A 22,806-nucleotide genomic window follows, 5' to 3' on the forward strand; every position below is an offset into this window, starting at 1 on the left:
CGCCTCTTACTCTTAGGTGAATAGTGTAAGATGCTTTGCAACGGGTCCGGCAAAACCTTCAGACCGAGACATGCCATCCACACTGCATGAACATTTTCTTTTATATTCTCTACCTGAAACAACGGAATACAAATGTTTTAAAGCAGTTTGCATGGTTGATCTGGTCCTGATTCGCGTTTCATAGTGTGTTTTAAGGATAGCAGGTATACGCTTTGGTGGTCAAGAGGTGTTACTAATTAGAGATCGGTAGTGACCGAGATTATCTTGTTAGTATGGTTTGGAGACTTTTACACTACTCTGCAAAATTAAAATTATCAAGATTCTTCCTCAAAATTCACCATGGATACCGTATCTTTGGTCTGGTAGTGCCATTTCATCATAATTCCAATGTTATTTATTACAATTGTTTTGATTGGATAAAAATAAAGCTGAACGAGACTTTACACATCAATAAATCCAAAACTGCGATGTATTCATACGCGCCTGAAAACAAATAACGTAATGTACGGAGACTCACGAGGAAACTATTCAATTTTTTAATACAGAGAACAAATTGGAATTATGAGAATTAAACATTCGTTTTTGAAGAATTTATCGATGGGTAAACTCCGGATATTTTACTCACAAACTGAACAAAATTCTTGAAAAAGAATGTTCAATTCTATGATAACTTGAATTCGACTACGGATTACCTCAACTCTGAAGATACAGGGCCCAGGGTGGGTGTGGCCTGTCAACGGGGGATGTTTACTCCTAGACACCTGACCCCACCTCTGGTGTGTCCAGGGGTCCATGTTTGCCATTTTCTTAATTTAAGATTAATGAGTTTGATTATTGCTGATTATCTTTCCTTGTTCATTGTTAAATAAATGATTTGTTTTAAACTAGATATATCTACGTTCCAATTGTATATGACAGTTACTATTAAAAACTTTCCAGACATGAAATATGAATGATCTGGGTCGTGTAGTGTGTGGTATTTAGTACGCGAGTCATAGCACTATGTACAAGTAACCAAATATCGCTGCTAGATCAGATCATGATTATCGGCGAGGCATGATTCACAGATTCCTTATCTCCTGACCACTTTATATAACTATTTACATATGTCATACACTGTACACTAACCTGGAAGGAAACAATGAGAGGGCTGTTCGTGATTCTTGTGGCTGTTGGGGCTTTGGGTATGGGAAAGTACCAGTTTCTGATTTTCTATGAGTAATTGTTGCTTTTGTATTTTATAATGATTTTAAATTGAACTAAATTTTTTATACGCATTACATTCCAGTATAAGCATATTAGTACGTAAGTGATCTATACAGAGTGAGTTAACATGTCAAATACATTTTCTCTTTTTTTTCATCTTCAGCACTGGTTATTGCCGAAAGATGCAGCACCATTAGCAATTGTCAGGTGACTCTTTGTCCAAATAACTCCACGCACCTGTCCTGTCACAACGCGCGCTGTACCTGTGACGCTTCACAAAGTGAGTACATAAGTCAGTCTAATGAGAGCAGAGGTAACGCTAGAGGGCGACTTCGGTTCATACCCGAGTACGAACTTGGGTTACCCAAATTACAATCGAACGGAGAAATTTTCAAATCTTTTATGACGTATTGTGACGTTTGAACTCTATCCAAGTAACCCTGCCTTTCTAGTCTCGTGCAACCAGACGCTCTGCTTTTTCCGTAAATATCCGAAGAGCTTGTCGGAGATTTACGGAGATAGCCGAGCGTCTGGTTGAACAATATTATGCCTTTCACGAGGAATATGTATGACCTCACGTCAGCTTTAAGGTTTATAAATCGCTCACGCGTAATCAAGATATAAGCGCTGGTTATAGTTATTTTTAATTTTGAAAATCACGTGAACGATGTCACGTAATGAGCTCACAAATTTTCATTTGCAAGCTCACCACGTGGTTTTTCAACAACAACAAAATCATTATCCTCATCCGTGTTAGTATTACCTACCCAAACATATAATAAAACGTTTTATTATTCCTGAGAAATTTTTGGATGTGAGCATGCTTTGCAAAATCAGGGGCCAATTTTCGAGGAATTAATGAAACATAAATTGCCTCCTAAAGTGATTTGTCATTGTTTATTCATTATTTGATGACGAAAATGTTCATAAATCCAGATACTTTTACGCCTCTTTTAGATCCGCCTTGAAAGCATTGTATGTATTTGCATAATGTATGTTTTTGTTTTTTCTCTGTTTACATCTATTCCTTAAAATCAAATTCCACTTGTTTCTTATTTTACAGCATGCAAAGACATATTGGACTGCGCAGCTATTGGCCGTTGTCATGACAAAAATTCCCATTATCATTGTGTGGATTTCGTTTGTAAATGCATCTCAGACTCGGTTGGGAAATAAAATACTCAGATTTCTCGTTTTCTGTTTTATAAATCTAAATATCAATATGATTGCAAGCCTCAAAATAGGACCTCCCTTTGTGGTATTAATTGCTAAGTTCATGTTTCATAACTCTTTCAAAAAACGTCAGCAAAGCCTTAAATTTGTCTGTAACCCATTGATATAAGTTTATTTTATATTTTTAAAAATTATAATTCATAGCTGCAGGGATAGCCATAAAAGACCAGAAAACTCAAATCCCTGAAATTGTTACGTTCAAGATTCATAACTCTTCTTAAAAAATACGCCAAGAAAATTTGATCTGTAACCCATTCATATAAGTTAATAGATAAATTTTCAACTCATTTGCTGTAGAGATAGCCAAAAAGAAGTCCGGGAAATGCTTTGGTTGTTCTACAACTCATGGCTTCAGCAAAACACCCTACTGAAGCTTGTACCGAGCATCAATCGGAACATCCGGAATAGGCCGAGTGATGTACCGAGCGTATTATGTACCGTTTCCGGTTCCTTTTAAATTCATCATATTGCATAAATGTCAAAATATGCTTGGTGCATTGTTGGAGATTTTTATGATATTTAATACAATAATATTGTGATTTTGATTACGTTTGTGAATTTGTGACCTCCGTATCAGTGTTTAATATGGCAAGCCCTTTTACTATTTATTCGAAAAATAAGATATCTCTTTGAATTAAAGAGATATCTCTCTAGGTGAAAGAGATATCTCTTATTTAGAGAGATATCTCTTAATCTTAAGAGATATCTCTCTAAATAAGAGATATCTCTTTCACCTAGAGAGATATCTCTTTCACCTAGAGAGATATCTCTTTCACTTAGAGAGATATCTCTTTTACCTTTAGAGATATCTCTTACACTTAAAGAGATATCTCTTTCACTTTAAGAGATATCTCTTTCACTTAGAAAGATATCTCTTTCATTTAGAGAGATATCACTTTCACCTAGAGAGATATCTCTTTCACTTAAAGAGATATCTCTTTTACTCTGAGAGATATCTTTTTTACTTTGAGAGATATCTCCTTCACTTAAAGAGATATCTCTCTAAGAATTCCTAGAGAGATATCTCTCAAAGTATAAGAGATATCTCTTTAATCGTTGAAAAAGAGATATCTCTCAAAGAGAGATAGATATCTCTTTCCAATATTTTTATTAGTTTGAATACTTAAGTACTTCTCCCTAAAACCAAAGCAAATCTTACCATGATGGCTGGGGTGTTGCTAAATCCCGGAACGGAAAATGGAACGGAAAATATATGCAATAATGTCATGAGGAGGTCAACATTTTGCAAAATCAAAAGGCTTATTTTGAACACGGAATGCAGAAATTACAGAGAGAACAGGAAGTTATCCTCAGAATCCACCATTTCATATTGATACCTCATACTAAAGCATTATTATGTATTTTTACACGGTGTGTTTTGCGGATGGATGTACCAACAGGCACTTGCTTAATATTTTGCATATAGTAAGTTTTAATAAAAATATTAAGCAAGCGCCTATTGGCACCATCTTTTCCCCCGGCTTTGTCACACACACACCCCACACACCCCACACACACCCCGATTTTGACAGTGTGTTGTTTCACATATGAAGAAAAAATAAATAAGGTTACATACTGAAAAGACTTGAATTATAATTTATTACTTTATTCTCGCTGGTATGGTAAGACAATTTTTTATGAGCCCATCCAATGAATAAAAGGTACACCCCCTCCCCCGAAAACAACATTGTAAAAGATAAAATAATTCTTTGAACAATTTTCCCTAAACATAGCCTTTTTAAATCGAACGTGTTTTTAATCGAACTACATATGTTAAGATAACTGAATTTGAATTTAGTTCTACACCTGGTACAATATACATTTATGTATCAAATCAATTTTTAAAGCGAACGAGTCCGGTGAAGAAACAAGTTTTGCCTCATTTGGGATGAATCTATGCGAAAGTTCGTACACTTATCGATATCCTGCGGATTAGTGTTGAAACTTAAGAGATACAGAAGGAAAGAAAGATTGAAACAAAACCAATGTTAACTTGGGTGAAGTTTACGACCAATAGTAAGAGGAATTAACAGATTTATTACATAATATATGAAGTAGCTAAAAACCTAACACAGAATTTATACTTGAATGGAATTAAAAGTCATCTCATTCTTAATCCAAATGTTAAGCTATACAAGTATTTAGTTTAAAAATTAACTGCCAGAAGTCCTCACTATTTAGGATTGGAGTGTTGCGGTTATTAAGTCTCCTGTTAGTTAAAAAATGATAAATCAGACAAAAGATGTTTAACTTGTTGACTAAATAAGATCATGAATTATTATTGTTTTATACATATCACACTCCTTGTTGTAAGTACACACATACACAGTATTATGTGTAAATACGTGTACATGTGCGTTAATGACGTTTTGCCACCGGGGGGGGGGGGGGGGGGATAAACCACGTGTGTTCTTTTCATTCTCTACCCATAGGTTAGGTGTCATTGCTCACTAACACCCCTGTCATTGCCAAAATTTCGAAATTCTTGTAAAATGCCTTGTAAATTCTTATACTAACGTTTAACTAAATTCGATTAATCAATTTATAATGCAAATTGTTAAGATAAAGTTGTTTTATCGCTTGTAAACAATTCCCAAATTGTTGATTTTAATCAAAATGGACCCCCCCCCCCCCCCCCCCGATTTTTACCGTTATCTCATCTACATTAATCATTCTAATTCTTAAATTCTGTTCCGTTTCGTTTACCGTTCTGCGTTTTATCAACACCCTGATGGCTGCAATCCCGTGGGAAGATTTTGCTTTTTACCGCATGTGAAATGTATATATGTTCAGGTAACAGAAAACAAAGACAATGAATTGATGAAATATGCGAGCTAGACTAGATTTCGCCTCTCGGCAACTTGACAATATTACCCCAACCACCTCTTCAACCTTTCCCGCCATTTGTAGGCTAGAAGTATTTTGCTTGGTTAAAAAATAGGATTACATCATTTCACTGACAATGCAACAGGGAGAAATCATTATGATCACCGGGGGGGGGGGGATCTAAAGAGATATCTCTTTATATTAAAGAGATATCTCTTTTTGAAAATTTAAAGAGATATCTCTAATTTAAAGAGATATCTCTTTTTACATCGATAGAGAGATATCTCTTTACGCTAGAGAGATATATCTTTCTCTCTGAGATATCTCTCTCTAGCTTTGAGAGATATCTCTGAGAGAAAGAGATATCTCCCAAGCGTAAAGAGATATCTCATTTGTTTAAAGAGATATCTCTTTAATCAAAAGAGATGTCTCTTTTGTTTAAAGAGATATCTCTTTAAACAAAAGAGATATCTCCCTAGCGTAAAAAGATATCTCTCTAACTTACAGCGACATCTCTTTAACCAATAAAGATATCTCTCTTATTTAAAGAGATATTTTATTTTATGAATAAATAGTAAAAGGGCTTGCCATAGTTTAAAGTTGTTTCAGCTCCTCATATGAAGAACGAGAGTGATAAAACTTCTCCATCATTTCAGAGTGATGTCAGTTTTTTGTGGGGGGGGGGGGGGGTTCCGCAATGACAAAAGGTGTTTTATTTGCAATGAGAGATTTTAAAATCAAAACTTGGCTTTGATCTACAATGTGTTAAAACCTGCCAGAAGACTTGTGTAGGAGTGTTGGTCAACTTGTCCCCTGTCAACCAACTGAAGAAGTGTGAACAGATCTACTGAAACAGGAAATATACCTGGTAGGTGGAAGTGAAGAGAAATATTAAGGTGATATTATGTACAGTTAATTCTAAATGAATGTGACCTTTTTATGTATTACATATCAATTATCACTTTACTAATTTTATCTGTGTGTTGCGATGTTTATGTGTACACACACACACACACATATATATATATATATTGTCTGTGATGTACATATTATCTACAATAAATTTATCTATTTTCGCCAATACTTTTCTCTTGGATTTAGACCAGAAATAATTGTCAACATGTATGGTATGAGGGGGCGAGTTGCCTCGAGAGAAGGGCAGAGGGGGGCAGAGTTGTGTTGAGGGCAAGTCCCGAAAACTTATATAGACGTTCTAGTTGATATATAAAGGTTATTTGTTAATATCTTTAAAATGTACAACTGAAATCTCTAAGAAACATGTAATTTGGGGGGAAAGATATTTTAGACAAATAAAGTTTTGAAAGAAATTGAAATAAAATTATCAAATTTCAGAAATAGCGCGAGAAAGAAGTATAGATCCCGATCAAAATTGATAGGAATTACAAAAATAATCAAATCAATGCTAATTTTATGAACTTTTACTCGAGAAATTAGTTCGCTTTACAAGTAAATTCATTTAACTTGTAAGCATTTAGTTTTCTGATCAAAATGTTCATTATATGGTCACCATTTTATATTCCGATCGGGCTTGGTTCAAATTTGAAAAATCGCAATATTTCTGATATTTGGCCATTTCATTTCAATTTCTTTTTAAAATAAATTTGTCTGATATATCTTTTTTTTTTTTTTTAACTGATATGTTTCTTGAAGACTTCAGTCGTCGATTTTAAAAATATTAACAAATAACTTTTTTAATTTTCAAAAATATTTTTATTTAAAAAATTAGAACATCTGAGTGTTTTAGGCATTTATTATTATATATTCATATAGCAGCAAAATTTAGACTTTAAAATCTCGTTTTAGCAAACAAATCATTTTTATCATGGGGGGGGGGGGGAGGGGGGGGGGACAAGAGGCCCGTGGGCCACATCACCCATATAAGTAATTCGTAGCAATAAACAAGCTTGAGCAAAACTATCATTATACAAGCAGCTTGGTTCAGAAAAAACTTTTCAAAGGTAACAACATCTTCACAAGTCAAGGTAACAAATCAATAACCCTTGACTTGTGGAAATGAGGTAACAACTAAAAATTCATTATCAAATTTAATCATTAAACTTGACTACAATTCATTAATTATCATATGCCCTTGTAGACGGGTATGGCTTTTTTGTATTAACAAATTTCATCTAAGGGTATTTTGTGCCAAGTTTGATTCCTTAAACATTCATCTGTAAAACTTTGATCCCCTATTGTTGCCCCATCCTTAACCCAAGAGGTCGTGATTTTTATAAATACGAATCTCCACTTTGTCAGGAAGTTTTCTTGTAAATTTCAGCTTTTCTGGCCCAGTGGTTCTTGAGAAGATTTTTAAATGACCCCACCCTATTTTTGCATTAATCTCCCCTTGGAAGGGAGCATGGTCCTTCATTTTAACTAACTTGGAATCTCCTTCACTGAAGGACCATTTGTATCAAGTTCGATTGAAATTGGCCCGGTGGTTCTGGAGAAGATGATTGATTGATTGTATCTTGCTTAACGTCTCTCTCGAGAATTTTTCACTCATATGGAGACGTCACCAAGACCGGTGAAGGGCTTCAAATTTAGGCCTTTGCTCGGCACTTACGGCCTTTAAGCAGTGAGGGTTCTTTAGCGTGCCACACCTACTGCGACACGGGTCATCCGTTTTTAAGGTCATCTCCGAGGACCCATGACATTCACACCTGATGCCGAGCGTTTGGCGATGTTCCAGTTCCTGTCACTACCTGTTTTAACGACTTACGTCTGTCGCGGCCGGTGATAGGCGAATTCCGATTTAAAGAGGAATGCTACACCAGAGAAATTTCATACGGATTAAAAGTGGGGAGATATGTACAATATTTTAAAATTGAAAACCTTCAAATTTACTTTATTTAGTCAAAAAATGCAGCTTTAGTAGAAACTGATCTTTAAAAAAAATTAAAACCCCTGCAGGACTTGAACCCGCGATCTACAGTTCAGCAGTGGAGGTGCTAACCTACTGAGCTAGGCAATATTTGAAATGAATAGACAAATATTGCTGATATTTCTATTGCCATCCATGTATTAAAAGGAAGTCAGCCATTATGATGACGTACAGTACCTCCTTAATGTGTCAACGCCTGTCGCGACATGGGACTTCCGTTTTAAAGGTGATGTCAGAAAGACCCGTGATTCTCACTTCTAAATGCCGAGAGCTTGGTGAAGGAGCAATCGCTGTGTACACTTACATCTTGGGGTTTGACGTGGTCATGTCATGAACAGGGCTCGAACTCAGGACCTCCGGTTACCAGCAGCAAATGTTCTACAATTGAGCTGCTGCAAAATTCCAAAACCCAGATATTTGCTAGGTTCAAGGGCCGTAAGTGGTTCAAAAATAGGTCAAGAAAGTCCAAACTAAAACTCGCTGATATAATTGAATCAACTGTAGAGATAGGCCAAGAAGTCTGTGAAACTGTCCACGCAAGCACAGAGGCACGGGTTGGTCTCTATAAGGATTCTGCCTATATGAAAAATGTTGAAAAACTACAGCTACTCTGGCTTTCTAGCATGTCTTCAATTTGAATCATGATCCAAGGCAAATGAATGACATCAAATATCGTATTACGGGGTGGGTACGCTTCATTTACTACTGAATGACATTAAACATTGCATTACGGGGTGGATACGCTTCATTTACTACTGAATGACATCAAACATTGCATTACGGGGTGGATATGCTTCATTTACTACTGAATGACATCAAACATCGCATTACGGGGTGGATACGCTTCATTTACTACTGAATGACATTAAACATCGCATTACGGGGTGGATACGCTTCATTTACTACTGAATGACATCAAACATCGCATTACGGGGTGGATACGCTTCATTTACTACTGAATGACATCAAACATCGCATTACGGGGTGGATACGCTTCATTTACTACTGAATGACATCAAACATCACATTACGGGGTGGATACGCTTCATTTACTACTGAATGACATCAAACATCGTATTATTACGGGGTGGATACGCTTCATTTACTACTAACGACATCAAACATCGTATTACGGGGTGGATATGCTTCATTTACTACTTACATGTATATCATTATGAAAACCAAATTCCAAAGTTTTATTCTGATCACATAAAGAATTCTCATTCTATATCCAACATTATTTCATAAATGCATATTATTCAATTTCATACATAATAAGGCAATATAGTAAATATAAAATGAAACAATATGATTTATTGAAGTTGTTGATAGAATATATTGTATTGAATCATGGACTCCAACATTTCATAAATGGACTGCATTAAAGATCAGAAATGTTTTTGTTTTCTTTTTTAAATAACTGATGGGGAGTCTCAAGGCAATAAAAGATAAGCATTACAGTAGTCACAATAATCACGATTTGTTAGTCCACCTTGAATAAATCATAATAATTAATTTACCTATTATTATGAACACAGGATTCTTCAGACTTATTTCAAAATATGTTTCATCTTTATAAAAACATGCAATGAATATCATTGCTACCATTAATACATCTGTATAAATCATTTAATTGCTCTTGGTTTAAATGGCATATGTAGTCAATTTATTTTAAGATGTTTTCAACACTAAATTCCAATGCAAGTGTTCTGGAAAAGCATCCCAATTTGTCAGGTCATTAAAAATATTTCTAAATTAAGTGAGATTATTACATACAATTTAAATCAATTTTCTCGATTTGTACACAGCATACCCAAAAATGAACAGTTTCCTTGTGTTCACAACCGCGATGCACCAAAGTTATGTAATGTCAATCCCCTGAATCTGTCACAGCTTAAGCATTCTGACATCAAAGCAACATCTTCGGTCTCTTAGCCAATTTGGAAAGTATAAAGGCATAAATTTGAGGAAAATATCGCACAAGTAATGCAAATCAAGGGAAACTAATGCTATTCGTCGCCTAGATCGAGAGTGTCCAATTCATCTTCAACATCGTCAATGTCATCACCACCGAAAAGTTCTTCATCTATCTCCAATTCTGCACCATTCATAGTGGCAGCCAGCGCAGCTGCTATTGCGGCATCAGTTTCTGTGGTGGGTGTGTCTTCCGGAGGTAGTGCAGCAGCCTCATCTAATTTTTCAGATTCTTCATCTTTAGTGAAAAGAAAAAAAGAATTCAGTTTAGTGTATCAATATATATCAATTTCATGGAACATGACTTTTGGCGATTCTTGATGGCTTTAAACCATATTAAATGGTTGGACCTTTACCGTATATACTCGCCTATAAGTCGGTCTGCCTATAAGTCGGTTGTATTTTTTAAGGTTATTTTGTAGGAATTTGCCATTGACCCGCTTATAAGTCGGTACAAATTTTTGTCAGAATCGGTTGACAATTTCAAGTCAATGCTCTAGTGTTTTTTTACCTATCTTTCAAAATATATTTTGAGAAATTAATAATTATGAGGTGCTCAATATCCAAGCCATATCTGTTTGGGGTTTGAACGCAGCCCTTGATCTATTATGGACAATGATCCCTTGTTTACCTACGCAATTATGGCCTCCTAATTACCAGTACCTGACACTGTGTTTACTTAGTGGCACGCGCCTCGCGGTTATTGTGGGGTTCCGGTATAATTCAATGTATCAACAATAGAGTTTTTAAGAGTCAAGAATGATGATCTAAATTATCTGTTAACAATATTCAATCTTTTATGAAATGTATTTCAGCCGGTATACATATGAATATTTCAATATTAAATCGTGTTCGTAATTCAATTTTACCAATAAACGATAGATTAGTTGAATTGAAAGTATTAGTTACCGGTATGTAAATAATTTTTAACAAGATAAAAATATGTAAATACTTGTACTTTAAACATAATTTTAAAATACATAAACAATACAATATGTCTAGATATTTGTGAACAATAATCATTTGTGTGGTAGTCCATGATAATCGTCGGAGTTGTTTAAAAAACACTACATTACGCCACCTAGAAAAATACCAATCTCCTTAGGACGCGCCTATAAGTCGGACATAGAGTTTTGGACCAAAAATTGACTCCCAAAAATCCTACTTATAGGTGAGTATATACGGTAATTTCCAGATTTGACTCAAAATTCAATCTCTCAAACTCTCGATCACTAAAAGTTTTATCAAGGTCCCTTGAACTTCGAGTTATCGAGAGTCACCTGTATTTTCAATCTCATGCAATAAATTTGAAGTTTTGAAGTTTCATTTTCTCAGAGCTCTCGAGACAAGACAAATTCTTTAGATCTAGTTCAGTTGATTATAAACTCTAGGTACTACCATGGACAATGAAGGCTTATCGGGGAAAGACCGAAAATCCTCAGGAAATGACGGAAATGCACTCAGAAAGCATCCAAGTTTCAGAAATTAAATAACCTCTTACAGATAATAAGTGAATCTTGACTTTGGAATTCTATGAGATACAAACTCTATTATCTATAAAACTTACATAATAAACTCAGTTTCCCGACCCTTACCTTTACCATTAGACATAGCTGAGGGCTGATCCCCTCCACCCGAGGAAACGTCATATTCACGTGACGTGACCACTGTTCCTGATCCGTCCGCTTCACTAGCCGCCGAGATTAAATAGTCAAGGTTAATATCACGGACCTTCACTCCTTCTTCAGCCTGTAAAATCAATAAAAAAATCTTATTCATTGACTCCTCATTAAAATATACATTTTGTCATATTTTTTTTCTATTCTCTTAATTCCACTGTTAAAACGGGCATCTCAAAATGAGGCTTTCGTTCTTGTTATACAACTACATTCACGGGACTAAACCTCATCCTCTGAATATCATTCTGGGTTGTTTTTTACTACATTCGCGTGGCAAACCACATCATCAGAATCCTACTCTATCAATCCCATTTTCTGTCACAACAAAATTTCATTCTGTCACAAAATCCCATTTTTTCCTGTCCCGACAGAATCCCTTTCTGTTATGACAGAATCCCTTTCTGTTGTGACAGAATCCCTTTCTCTTATAACAGAATTCCCTACAGTTATGACAAAATTACTTTTTGTTGTAACAGAATCCCTTTCTCTTAGAACAGAATCCCTTTCTGTTGTAACAGAATCCTTTCTGCTATGACAGAATCCCTTTCTGTTGTGACAGAATCCCTTTCTCTTATAACAGAATTCCCTTCAGTTATGACAAAATTACTTTTTGTTGTAACAGAATCCCTTTCTCTTAGAACAGAATCCCTTTCTGTTGTAACAGAATCCCTTCTGCTATGACAGAATCCCTTTCTGATAATCCCTTTCTCTTATAAAAAAAATCCCTTTCTCTTATAACAGAATCCCTTTCTGTTGTGACAGAATCCCTTTTTTTTCACAACAAAATCCTGATCTATTAATAGTATTATGTTATATACCTCATCATCAGAATATGTTTCCCGTTCTATCACCCCCTCTGCAGCCTCATCATCGTCCTCCCCCACCAGATCAGGGTTAAACTCGAACATCTCTCTTCCACTAATCTGAAACATAGCACAATAAGCTTATAAATCTTTAACCAACATATGCCTTTTATTTCTATGCATAAGCATTTCTACAATGAAAAGTGCTCTAGAACAATCAAACTTGTACTGAGTTCACTTATCTGGATTCAACTCCGTAAGAAATTCGTAACAGCTAAGAAACATGTCTACAACTACGAATGGATGACTGTACAACTTACTCCAAACGCCCGGCCTGCTTTGTAGTCCGCTTTCTTCTTGTCTTGTGCTGCCTTAGCATTCTGAATCTTTTCTTTTCTCTAAAAAACAATCGAAATTTTCTACTTGAGGAATCATAGCCACGAAACAATTCAAATTGGAAAGACAACCACCACAAAGATTAGGTCATACAACAATTTATCCTTTGAAACCGACCTTTCTCTCTTTCCACTTCAAGAACGATTCTAAGGTGACTTTTGTTGTACCTCCCCCTAGCGTCGCACGCTGTAACACAATTATAGCTCGGAATAACAGAACATAGTGCATGGCATCCACATGTACTCTTATTCAATAAATAATACAAAATAGGATTCAACATTTTCAAAGTTATTCAAACAATGGTCTTGTTGAGCTGAGACATAAATCAATAAGTACTGGGATCCAATATGCCCCAAGTATGTAAGGATGAAACAAAATCCCAGTGTTGAGGATTCCTCTACTGCAATCAAATTAATGATACAAAAGTGATCTCTTTTCTATCAACTCTTCCATATTAATTCATGATGATAATAAATAACCTCTTTTTTTTTTATCAATGCCTCTACATTAATCATATTAATGATAATAAAAAAAGTAACCTCTTTTTCTATCAACTCCTCTACATTAATCAAAATAAAAAAGTAACCTCTTTTTCTATCAACTCCTCTATAGTAATTTGGTCTTCTTTTTCCTCCTTCTTTTGGTCTTTTTTCAAAACAAAACCTGCAAAGAGGAGATTTACTTAGGACCTCTATTCAGGACAGTGTAGTGACCGTGGGTTTATCATCACATGCTTGGTTTCTGTTTATCATCATGCATTACCTGGAGGTAGAGCGTGTTTGTAGTGACATTTCTTCCCTCCATTTGGACACTCCCAAAACCAGCCATATTTACTGGACTCCACTGCCTCCAGGAAGAATTTACAGATCTAAGCAAAGAAAGTCACACAATAAATCACAGCGTCCAGGAAGTATTTACAGATCTAAGCAAAGAAAGGCACATGTCACGCAATAACCACGGTAAATCTCATGCCCCCATGGCACATAATGCATGCCTTCATCAAAAGTGTTTACTCTACGCAAACTAGCTGTGTGTGTGTATATATATATACACGTGTGTAAGTAATACAGCAATAAAAGATACTGGAAATTTGCATACATAAAATCTTTTCTTCATGACCGTGCATACACGTTTGCATCCATGGGAAAACGGTGCAGACGAGTGGTAGAATGTGCACACTCACGATATTTACAAGTGATTTACAGAATGTTCACACTTCACATGATACATACAGGTAATTTACAATATGTGACACTTGGACGCGATATTTACAATTGATTTACAGAATGTGCACACTTGACACAATACAGACAATTGACGCGATACTTACAATGGTGGTCTTGGGCAGGGATTTCTCATGCTCTCCGTGCTTCTTGTTTACTACATCTCTCAGCTGATCTTCATCCCAGTCCTCCATCGTTTCTGTAATATAAAGCCACACCCGTAGATACATTTCCATTCTGTGTATAATCGTGCAATCCTTTAGTGCTCTCATCTGGAGGCGAGTTTTATTACCGGGCAGTGAGGCGGGGAGATAAAGTTAAACAATGCACTGTTGAACTTCGCTATCTGGAACATCAATATCTCGAATACCATGGATATGTCAAAGTGATTTGGAAGTTCCAGCCACTTATTCTCTAAGTATTTCACCATCAATATGTTGAATCCTCAGATATCTTGAAGTTTTTCTCGGTCCCATTGAGTTCGAGATAATGAGGTTCGACTTTACTTGTATTTACAAACCTAAATCAGCAGAGTAGAACTTGGATAATTGCAAAGTAGTTGATCTGACTACTGCTAGATCATTTAAATTCACAGGGACCAATTTCTGTGGATTGACAAAGGTTTTTTGCTCTTTTTTTTTTTTTTTTTGGCCTTTTTAAAAATTTAATTCCTTGGATATGGTTTCTGTACACTAAAACAATACATGTATAAACTGCGTATTTAGTTTATGTTTTAAACTCGGGGTTAAAGACCCAAAAAAACCACCCTACGGTTGCTCCACGGATGACTGAATGTGGGCGGAGCTTATCCATGGTCAATGTTATTTACCTGGAATTCACCTGGCCAAGAGATCAGTTGTTGTGTATATTTTTATGATATACACAGGAAATTTCTCAGGTTATTACAAATTATGCTTAGTGTCTTGATTTGTGCAAAAAAAAATAATTAAAATTTCTACCTACATGCATACCGCATTTCTATTTCCCGTAAACCTTCAAACTTGGTCATATTTATGTATTGCAAATGACAGGTTTAGCCCATTTCTAAACCTTTGCTTTTTAAAACTTCTAATTAAATTGTTATATATCGTATATAAATAATTTCCTAAATATAATATTACCCGGCGTGTCCTGGGAGTTCGCGGTGTCGTGGGTGTAGTAGGTAAAATATCCATGTTTCGAGAGAATGAATAAATCCAAGTAGATCTGTGTACATGTACAACCAAATGAAGAATGGTCAAGATACCCCTCAATATGGGCTGTCTGTAGGGTTTCTGTAGCTGTAGTGTTTGCGTAATGGTGGTATCCCAAACAGAAGCTGACAGAAGTCTCCCCCCTCCTCTCTCTCTCTCTCTCTCTCTCTCTCTCTCTCTCTCTAGGGTTTCTGTGGACGTAGTGTTTGTGTAACGATGGCATCCCAAACAGAAGCTGACACGAAGTATACACCCCCTCCTCTCTCTCTCTTTAGGGTTTCTGTGGACGTAGTGTTTGTGTAACGATGGTATCCCAAACAAAAGCTGACACATAGCTAGTCTACCCCCCTTTCTCTCTCTCTCCCTTACTCTCAATCATTGACTAAATGAGTAATTATTGTCATACGTATGCAACACTATTGCCATGCCATATTATTTCATCTATATTATTGCTACAGTTTTACACATCTCTCTCTCTCTCTCTCTCTCTCTCTCTCTTTATACACATAAAACGTGATAAATTATAAATAGCTCAACAACTCTCTCTCTCTCTCTCTCTCTCTCTCTCTCTCTCTCTCTCTCTCTCTAAATATAAAGGTGATAAATTATAAATAGAAATATCTCAGTAACTCTCTCTCTCTCTCTCTCTCTCTCTCTCTCTCTCAATATAAAGCCCTGATAAATTATAAATAGAAATATCTCAATAACCTATTTATGCTTTTTTACTGTTGTTTGATTTCTGATTGTGTAATTTATAATCCATGTGGTATCTCAAACAGAAGCATTTTTTAAACTACTGTAACAGTTTTACGCATGGGCAATATAACCATTATACATGTTGATGTGCTGCGCCAATAAAGAATTGTTCATGTTTTTATAAATATAAAGCCACAATAAATCATTAATAGAAAATATTCCAATAACTTATGTTTGTTTGGTTTTTTTTTTTTATTATTATTGTTTGATTTCTGATTGTTTAATCTATAATACATGTATAAAGATGGAGAGAGAAAATATGATGATAAATTGCATTGTATAGGGGACGTTAGAAATTAAAATATTCTAGGTGCGAGTCAATGCTATCAAAACTCAGGTATACTGGGGCTTTCCTGGAGATCTGAAGACTGCTGGTCATCATTAGCCATAATTGTTATCAAAACATCTTTCTCAGGTAGCTGTAGACCATGGTCTCTGCAAAGTCAATCAATCTAAGCTCTATTGTTAAAAGTTTGATTGACCAGCGGCTTATCATTGATCACAACACAGGTAAAATTTGGGGGTGTTAACTTAAAGTTGGGTCTTTAAGGTGTACCCACAAAAATCCCTGATGATGGGAGTCCCAGTGAAACATAATGATTCCACAGTATTTGCTGCTAGTTTCTTGTATCCCTGTTATTTACATATCTCTGGCAATAATATCCAGAACTTACAAGCAAATTACACACAAGTATTAAAGTAAAGTCAACTCACCCTCTTTGTCCCGGGAATCTGCATAAATACTGATTTTCTCTCCCTTTCTGTCGATGTTCAAGTCATGTGAAAATTTACACTTGGCACCCTTAGAACACTGTCCTTGTTTGAAAAATGCGCACAGAACAGACTTGGGGTCAGCACCTACACAAGAGAAAAATCAGGTTTTACTCAAGAGAATGTGAGATTTTATAGATATACCATTGATAAGACAATGCAGTAAGTTAACCATAGCAAATCAACCAGGAGAGGTTTGGGTGAACCATGAGGAGAGTGCAACATAGCCATGAGGAATGTGTGCGATGATTGTGGCCCCACCCCATTCCTGGAAATAAAGGTGTGAACACCTACATGAGGATGGATGCATACCTATATCACACATTGTACCCCTGCAGTTCTTTAGAAGATTTTACCTACATGTAGATATTCCTCAATTTTAAACTTTGAAACTCCAGGGATCATGGATTAAAGAAAATTGAATCTTAATCATACATGTATATAAAAGTTTTCGTACAAGACTTCCCTTGATTCAGTTGTTCTTGAGAAGATTTTTCTTAACCCATTCTAAATTCACATAAAATACACGAGGGCATGTTCAACCTTTAGAAAGAGTCTGCACTGCATTTTGTCTTTGAAGAAAGTATGCACCGAATTTTACCTTTCGAGAGAGTCTGTACTGAATTCTACTTTTGGTGAGAGTCTGTACTGAATTCTACTTTTGGTGAGAGTCTGTACTGAATTCTACTTTTGGTGAGAGTCTGTACTGAATTCTACTTTTGGTGAGAGTCTGTACTGAATTCTACTTTTGGTGAGAGTCTGTACTGAATTCTAGAGTTGGGTACAGCAAAAAATAACAAGAAATATTTGTAAAACATATAACCCCCCCAACAGTGCAAAATTTAAAATGGTTATAAACATGCATCATTTAATTGATTATAATGGCAAAACAATTCAAAATATTGAGCAGACTATATCTTCCTATGTCCAGAGTGGATTGACCCTTGAGCATTGAACATGCAACCTCAAAATCAAGGGGGGTCTACTCTTTAAGATGTACCAGTGTACAAAGTTTGATGTCTGTCAAGCAAAGGGTTCTCAAGATATTGAGCAGACAGTATATTCTTGTGTCCAGTTTGATTCTTGACCTTTGACCTTAAATTAATAGTAGTCATGTACTCCTTAGGATGTACTAGTGTACCAAGATTGATGTCTGTCAAGCAAACGATTCTCAAGATATTGAGCAGACAGCATATTCCTATGTCCAGAGTGAATTGACTCTTGACTGTTAACCTTTTGACCTAAAAATCAATAGGGGTCCTCTTCTACTCATAACCAACCCACATATTAAATATTATGATCAAGTGAATGGTTTTTAAGTTATTGAGCAAAAGCAATATGCCCCTCTTCTTTGAAGAGGGGGGGGGGGGGGGGGGGGGGGGGGGGGGGGGCAGGGGTCAAAATTAACTTTTTCTACCACAGGCTAATTTTAGCCTGTGGGTAAAAAATCCACAGGCTAAAATGAAAATAATGAAGCAGTGCTCTTTTTATATATATATTTTTTTCAATCAATGATTTTCCCCATCATTACTGAGCCTAGTGGGTCAACAGACAGCGTTTGGACAAGACATTAAGTTACGTAAGTCATATGGTGCAATGTCTAGGTCTCTTGATTATCGCACCTCTAACAGTCTAATCCACGACTTCTTTACCGCATGTCTAGATCCAGTCTTCCAATTTCATGCCACATCAGAGTTGTCACTAGTGATTTTTTAAAGCGAATACAGGACTCATGGTTTTATAAGCAGCACGATCACGAGTCCTATGACTTTTTTGATAATCGTCGATGCGGTGAGAAATGCACGTCACTACAACCCGACCTCAATATGACAATAAATTTAGATATGACATTCTCATGATTCTGATAAAAATAACTACCGGAAGACTTGGTAAAACATAGATTCCGATATTTTTTGTAGATAAATGAATAACAAAAACATCATACTTGGAATTATTCAATTTAATCACCCCTATAGGTGAACAGGACTCATGGCACATGTCGATATGCGATGTCCGATCTCTAAAGCATTTGTTTGACTCCGAGTTTCTTAAAAAATCATAAAAGAAAAATCCGGATAAAAACGGTTATTGAAATCGGTCGTTCATGTAAGCGTTTGTATGATTCAGAGTGCAAGTTTGAGAGAAGCAAATAGCGCATCACCGTATAAAACGGATACGATACGATCATAGTTTGTAAATCACCACTCGCTAAGATTTTCGAGTGTCCATTATTTTTACTCGCTATTTTTCAAATGTACTCGCATTTTGTGAGTATTTCTCGCTAATTTCGAGCCCTGGGGGGGGGGGGGGGGGATAAAAAGTACCAAGGCATACAGCACATTTACTCTTTTAGTTTTATCATTTCATTTTCATTATTTTTTTCACAACACTTCATCAATCCTTCCATCTGATTTCCTTTCTTTTTGAACTGAAGATTTCCCATCCAAACAGAAGATTTTGCTCTTTTACTAGAAATCTGCATTCATCATTTTAAAATTTACTCATATCATGCATAATTGTTCGAATTGATCTTCAATTAACGTTATTTCTATAACCTACAGTTGTACCTTATTTTATTTGTAATCAATCAAAAATAAATGTTTCCTTGTATAACAAAATATTTTCAAACATCTAAATATTGATATGCTTTATAAATCATTAATTATCATTTTTCATAATGTGTACATTTTACCCATTATACGGTTAATAAACTTGCCTTCCGTTTTGTTTGTATCACAACAAAGGAAAGATGAGTAGTAAGCAACAATGAGTATGAATATTTTGAAAAAAAAATTCTGAGAAGTATAATTTTTTTTGTTTTTTGCTTTGTTTCAATTTTAATAATGTGCTTTTCCAAAGATGATTGGAACTGATATACCAGTATTTTCGCCACATGAACAGCGGTACATACTGGTATGGAGGAAAATACTGGATATACAGCACACTCCTACTGACTTCTACCTTTTGAAATAGTCTGTACTGGCCTAAACAAAGTATTCAGCTCATCGGCTTCTTTCTTCTTGTCCAATTTCTTTTTATTCTTGTCAGCTTCCAGTTGTGTCTGAATAGATGACATAAACAAAATGATAAAAGAAAATTGACCATGCACACATTTGATTGATTTCTGTTTGACTACACCAAAAGAATCAAACAACCTTGGAGTTTAATGGAGTCAATCACATTAATTATCTCATTATATATGGTGCAGTGTATCATTATTTATTTCACAAGATCCTTCTTCAAAATAGTTGATAATGAAACAAATTTTGTGAAGTGCCTTGTTGCTTAATTTATAACCACTTAATGTATAACAACACTAGTGTCAGTCCTTACCAATTTACTGGTCTTCTGGTTTCCAAACTTGACCTGTTGCGTAACATTCTGAATGAACCTTTGCTGTTTAGCTCCCTTCTTGTTCTTCAACCCAAAGGTTTTATCCTAGGACAAAAATAACACTTCTATCATGAAAGAAATATTAAGTTAGTATATCAGTCTTCACGAAAACTCAGTGGTCTGAAGACCGAGGTCAGTGAATTTTACGGTCGGGTCAGTGAAAATAAAAAATCAGGAAATCCGATGGGCTTGTAGACTTTGTAAATCACATTAAATATAATGTTGGATTCAGATATTCTAAACGTCATATTTGCTTAAATTTACCATCAAAATAAAAATAAATCAATAAATAGCACATAAAGTAAGTGTTTAGACATCATGGTTTTTTATTTCTTTAAAGAACGATAACTATACATGTAATTGTCAAGATAACTTGTACGTTGATCACGTGAATATTCAACGAACAACTTGTTGAAACAACAAAAATCGTCAATTGCAGTTATCTCTGATTTTATGCAATTTCTATAGTTTATAGAATTAATCAATCGTTTACATTTGATGTTGGTAGAGAAGGCTACTTCTTAATGTGCACTTGGGCTGTTTTCATGTTTGTGGGGAAAAAAAACGTGAATTTGTAGTCTTGTTGTTTGCGGGCGAAGAGAGAGAGAGGGGGGGAATACCGTGTACTGTGTTGTTTTTCTGGTATCAACAGAAAGGATGTCTTGGGGTGGATATGAATATGAGTAATAACCATATTTGATAAAGTTTCAGTAAATTGATTGTACAATTTTACAATGCATTCCATAATGTATGTGATAAACATGTACTATGAAAATTTGGAGGGTCAGTAAATTTCAATGTGGGCCAGTAAATTCAGACAGTTCACTGGTCCGACTGGCCAGCAATTTTAAATGTTTTCATGAAGACTGTGTATACCCTGGGGTGGATCCACAGAATTATCAAAATAAGTTAGTGTATACCCAGGGGTGGATCCAGGGAATTATCAAAGAAATAAGTTAGTGTACACCCAGGGGTGGACCCACAGAATTATCAAAGAAATAACTTAGTATATATACCCAGGGGTGGATCCAGGGAATTCTCAAAGAAATAATATTAGTGTATAACCAGGGGTGGATCCAAAGAATCTAATATCAAAGAAATAATATTAGTGTATAGCCAGGGGTGGATACAGGGAATTATCAGAGAATTAAGTTAGTGTAAACCAAAGGGTGGATCCACAGAGAATAATTGTATTTAACTATGACAATGTGATTTATAGATTATGCATTGGCTGGGCATTTACATTAGTATATCGATGTTTGCAATTTGTATGGGAATAAACTTCAATAAAGTTAACATATCTTGGCAAGCATCTGCTCGTGTTCATTCTGAATAAATAGGGTTCAAGAAAAATAAAACCCAAGTTCAACATTCTCTATGAGCAAGAACACGCTTAGCTCCTTCATCTACCAATTAACTTTGTTTTTGCTAAGTGAAAGAAAAACAAATCACATTAAAATAGAAATGGTTCGTACTGTTTTTATTTCAGTATTTTTACATTTCTTTAATGTAAAATATCTCATACAAAATGGACTCATCAAATTTTGTTGGGGACTAATCAAATGTTTAAGGGGGCTCAAGCTGCTGATAAACCATGAGTCTAGGATATGCCTTGAAAAAATCCTAGTGACAACGGTGTTGATCCTTAACTTCCATTATAAAAAAAAAAATACGAAACGGTGATACCCGTTTTTGTCCAAGATTGTGTCAATTACCTCAATAACTTTTTCTTTTTTCTTTTCTACTGTCTTTTTCCCTGGTTCATTTTTCTTTGGTGGCATTTTATATAATATTAGGCAATAATTAGGCCTATTCTACTGATAAATTTCTCGCTGAAATGATTTCAGAAATCTGGCGAAATGTGGCTCAACAAAATCGGAAGTCAAATATTTGGAATACCGATCCCGATAGAAAAAACTCTGGCCCACATGCAATATCAATGCACAAAATTTAAATACTATCGCAAATATTTTCCATAATATGCTTCATATAATAAGAAAATAGATCGGCATTTCTATAAGTTTATATAAAAAGAGATTTTAACAAAAAGTGTTTGTAAAACATATAAAATAGAATACTTTCTAAATCTAATTCTAATCATCTTGACTAGGAAAGACAGAGTTGACCACCTATTCTCAGAATAAGTAGACATTTTGACGGAATGCATGTCTCCAGGCTCTACCTGATAAACATGCGGTATTTAAAAAGTTTTTGTAGTAGTTTTTAATTCAAATGTAACTCTACTTACAATTTCATCTCGAAAAAACCTTTAGACACCCATGAATTATAAAATACAAATCAGAAAACTCATCAAATTTGCCTAAACTTCAATGTCGCCGAAGGGGTATACTACATTTCCGCATTTATAAAACCTAAGATGACTTTCACGAGGTATTTATAACAATATTATTTAAAAATCCATGTTTAGATGAATATTTAAACAGGTAT

General features: G+C 35.3%; 2 protein-coding genes across 2 annotated transcripts; one reads left to right on the forward strand and one right to left on the reverse strand.

Moving 5' to 3' along the window:
- The first annotated feature begins 1,062 nt into the window (after window positions 1-1,062).
- On the forward strand, window positions 1,063-2,400 carry LOC125681224 (serine protease inhibitor Cvsi-2-like). The gene is made up of 3 exons (XM_048921219.2): window positions 1,063-1,184; window positions 1,370-1,486; window positions 2,270-2,400. The coding sequence occupies exons 1-3, from the start codon at window positions 1,142-1,144 to the stop codon at window positions 2,380-2,382; spliced, it is 273 nt and encodes a 90-aa protein (XP_048777176.1). The 5' UTR covers window positions 1,063-1,141; the 3' UTR covers window positions 2,383-2,400.
- Window positions 2,401-9,351: 6,951 nt separating this feature from the next.
- On the reverse strand, window positions 9,352-22,262 carry LOC125680907 (zinc finger CCCH domain-containing protein 15-like). Its single transcript, XM_048920703.2, has 12 exons — window positions 22,074-22,262; window positions 20,299-20,403; window positions 19,927-20,026; window positions 16,909-17,052; window positions 14,353-14,444; window positions 13,785-13,890; window positions 13,609-13,685; window positions 13,140-13,208; window positions 12,947-13,024; window positions 12,642-12,746; window positions 11,740-11,893; window positions 9,352-10,382 (listed from the first exon to the last, which is right to left on the reverse strand). The coding sequence occupies exons 1-12, from the start codon at window positions 22,137-22,139 to the stop codon at window positions 10,180-10,182; spliced, it is 1,299 nt and encodes a 432-aa protein (XP_048776660.1). The 5' UTR covers window positions 22,140-22,262; the 3' UTR covers window positions 9,352-10,179.
- Window positions 22,263-22,806: the final 544 nt, after the last annotated feature.

This window comes from Ostrea edulis, chromosome 2 (genome assembly GCF_947568905.1).
Source record: "Ostrea edulis chromosome 2, xbOstEdul1.1, whole genome shotgun sequence".
Lineage (NCBI taxonomy): Eukaryota > Metazoa > Mollusca > Bivalvia > Ostreida > Ostreidae > Ostrea > Ostrea edulis.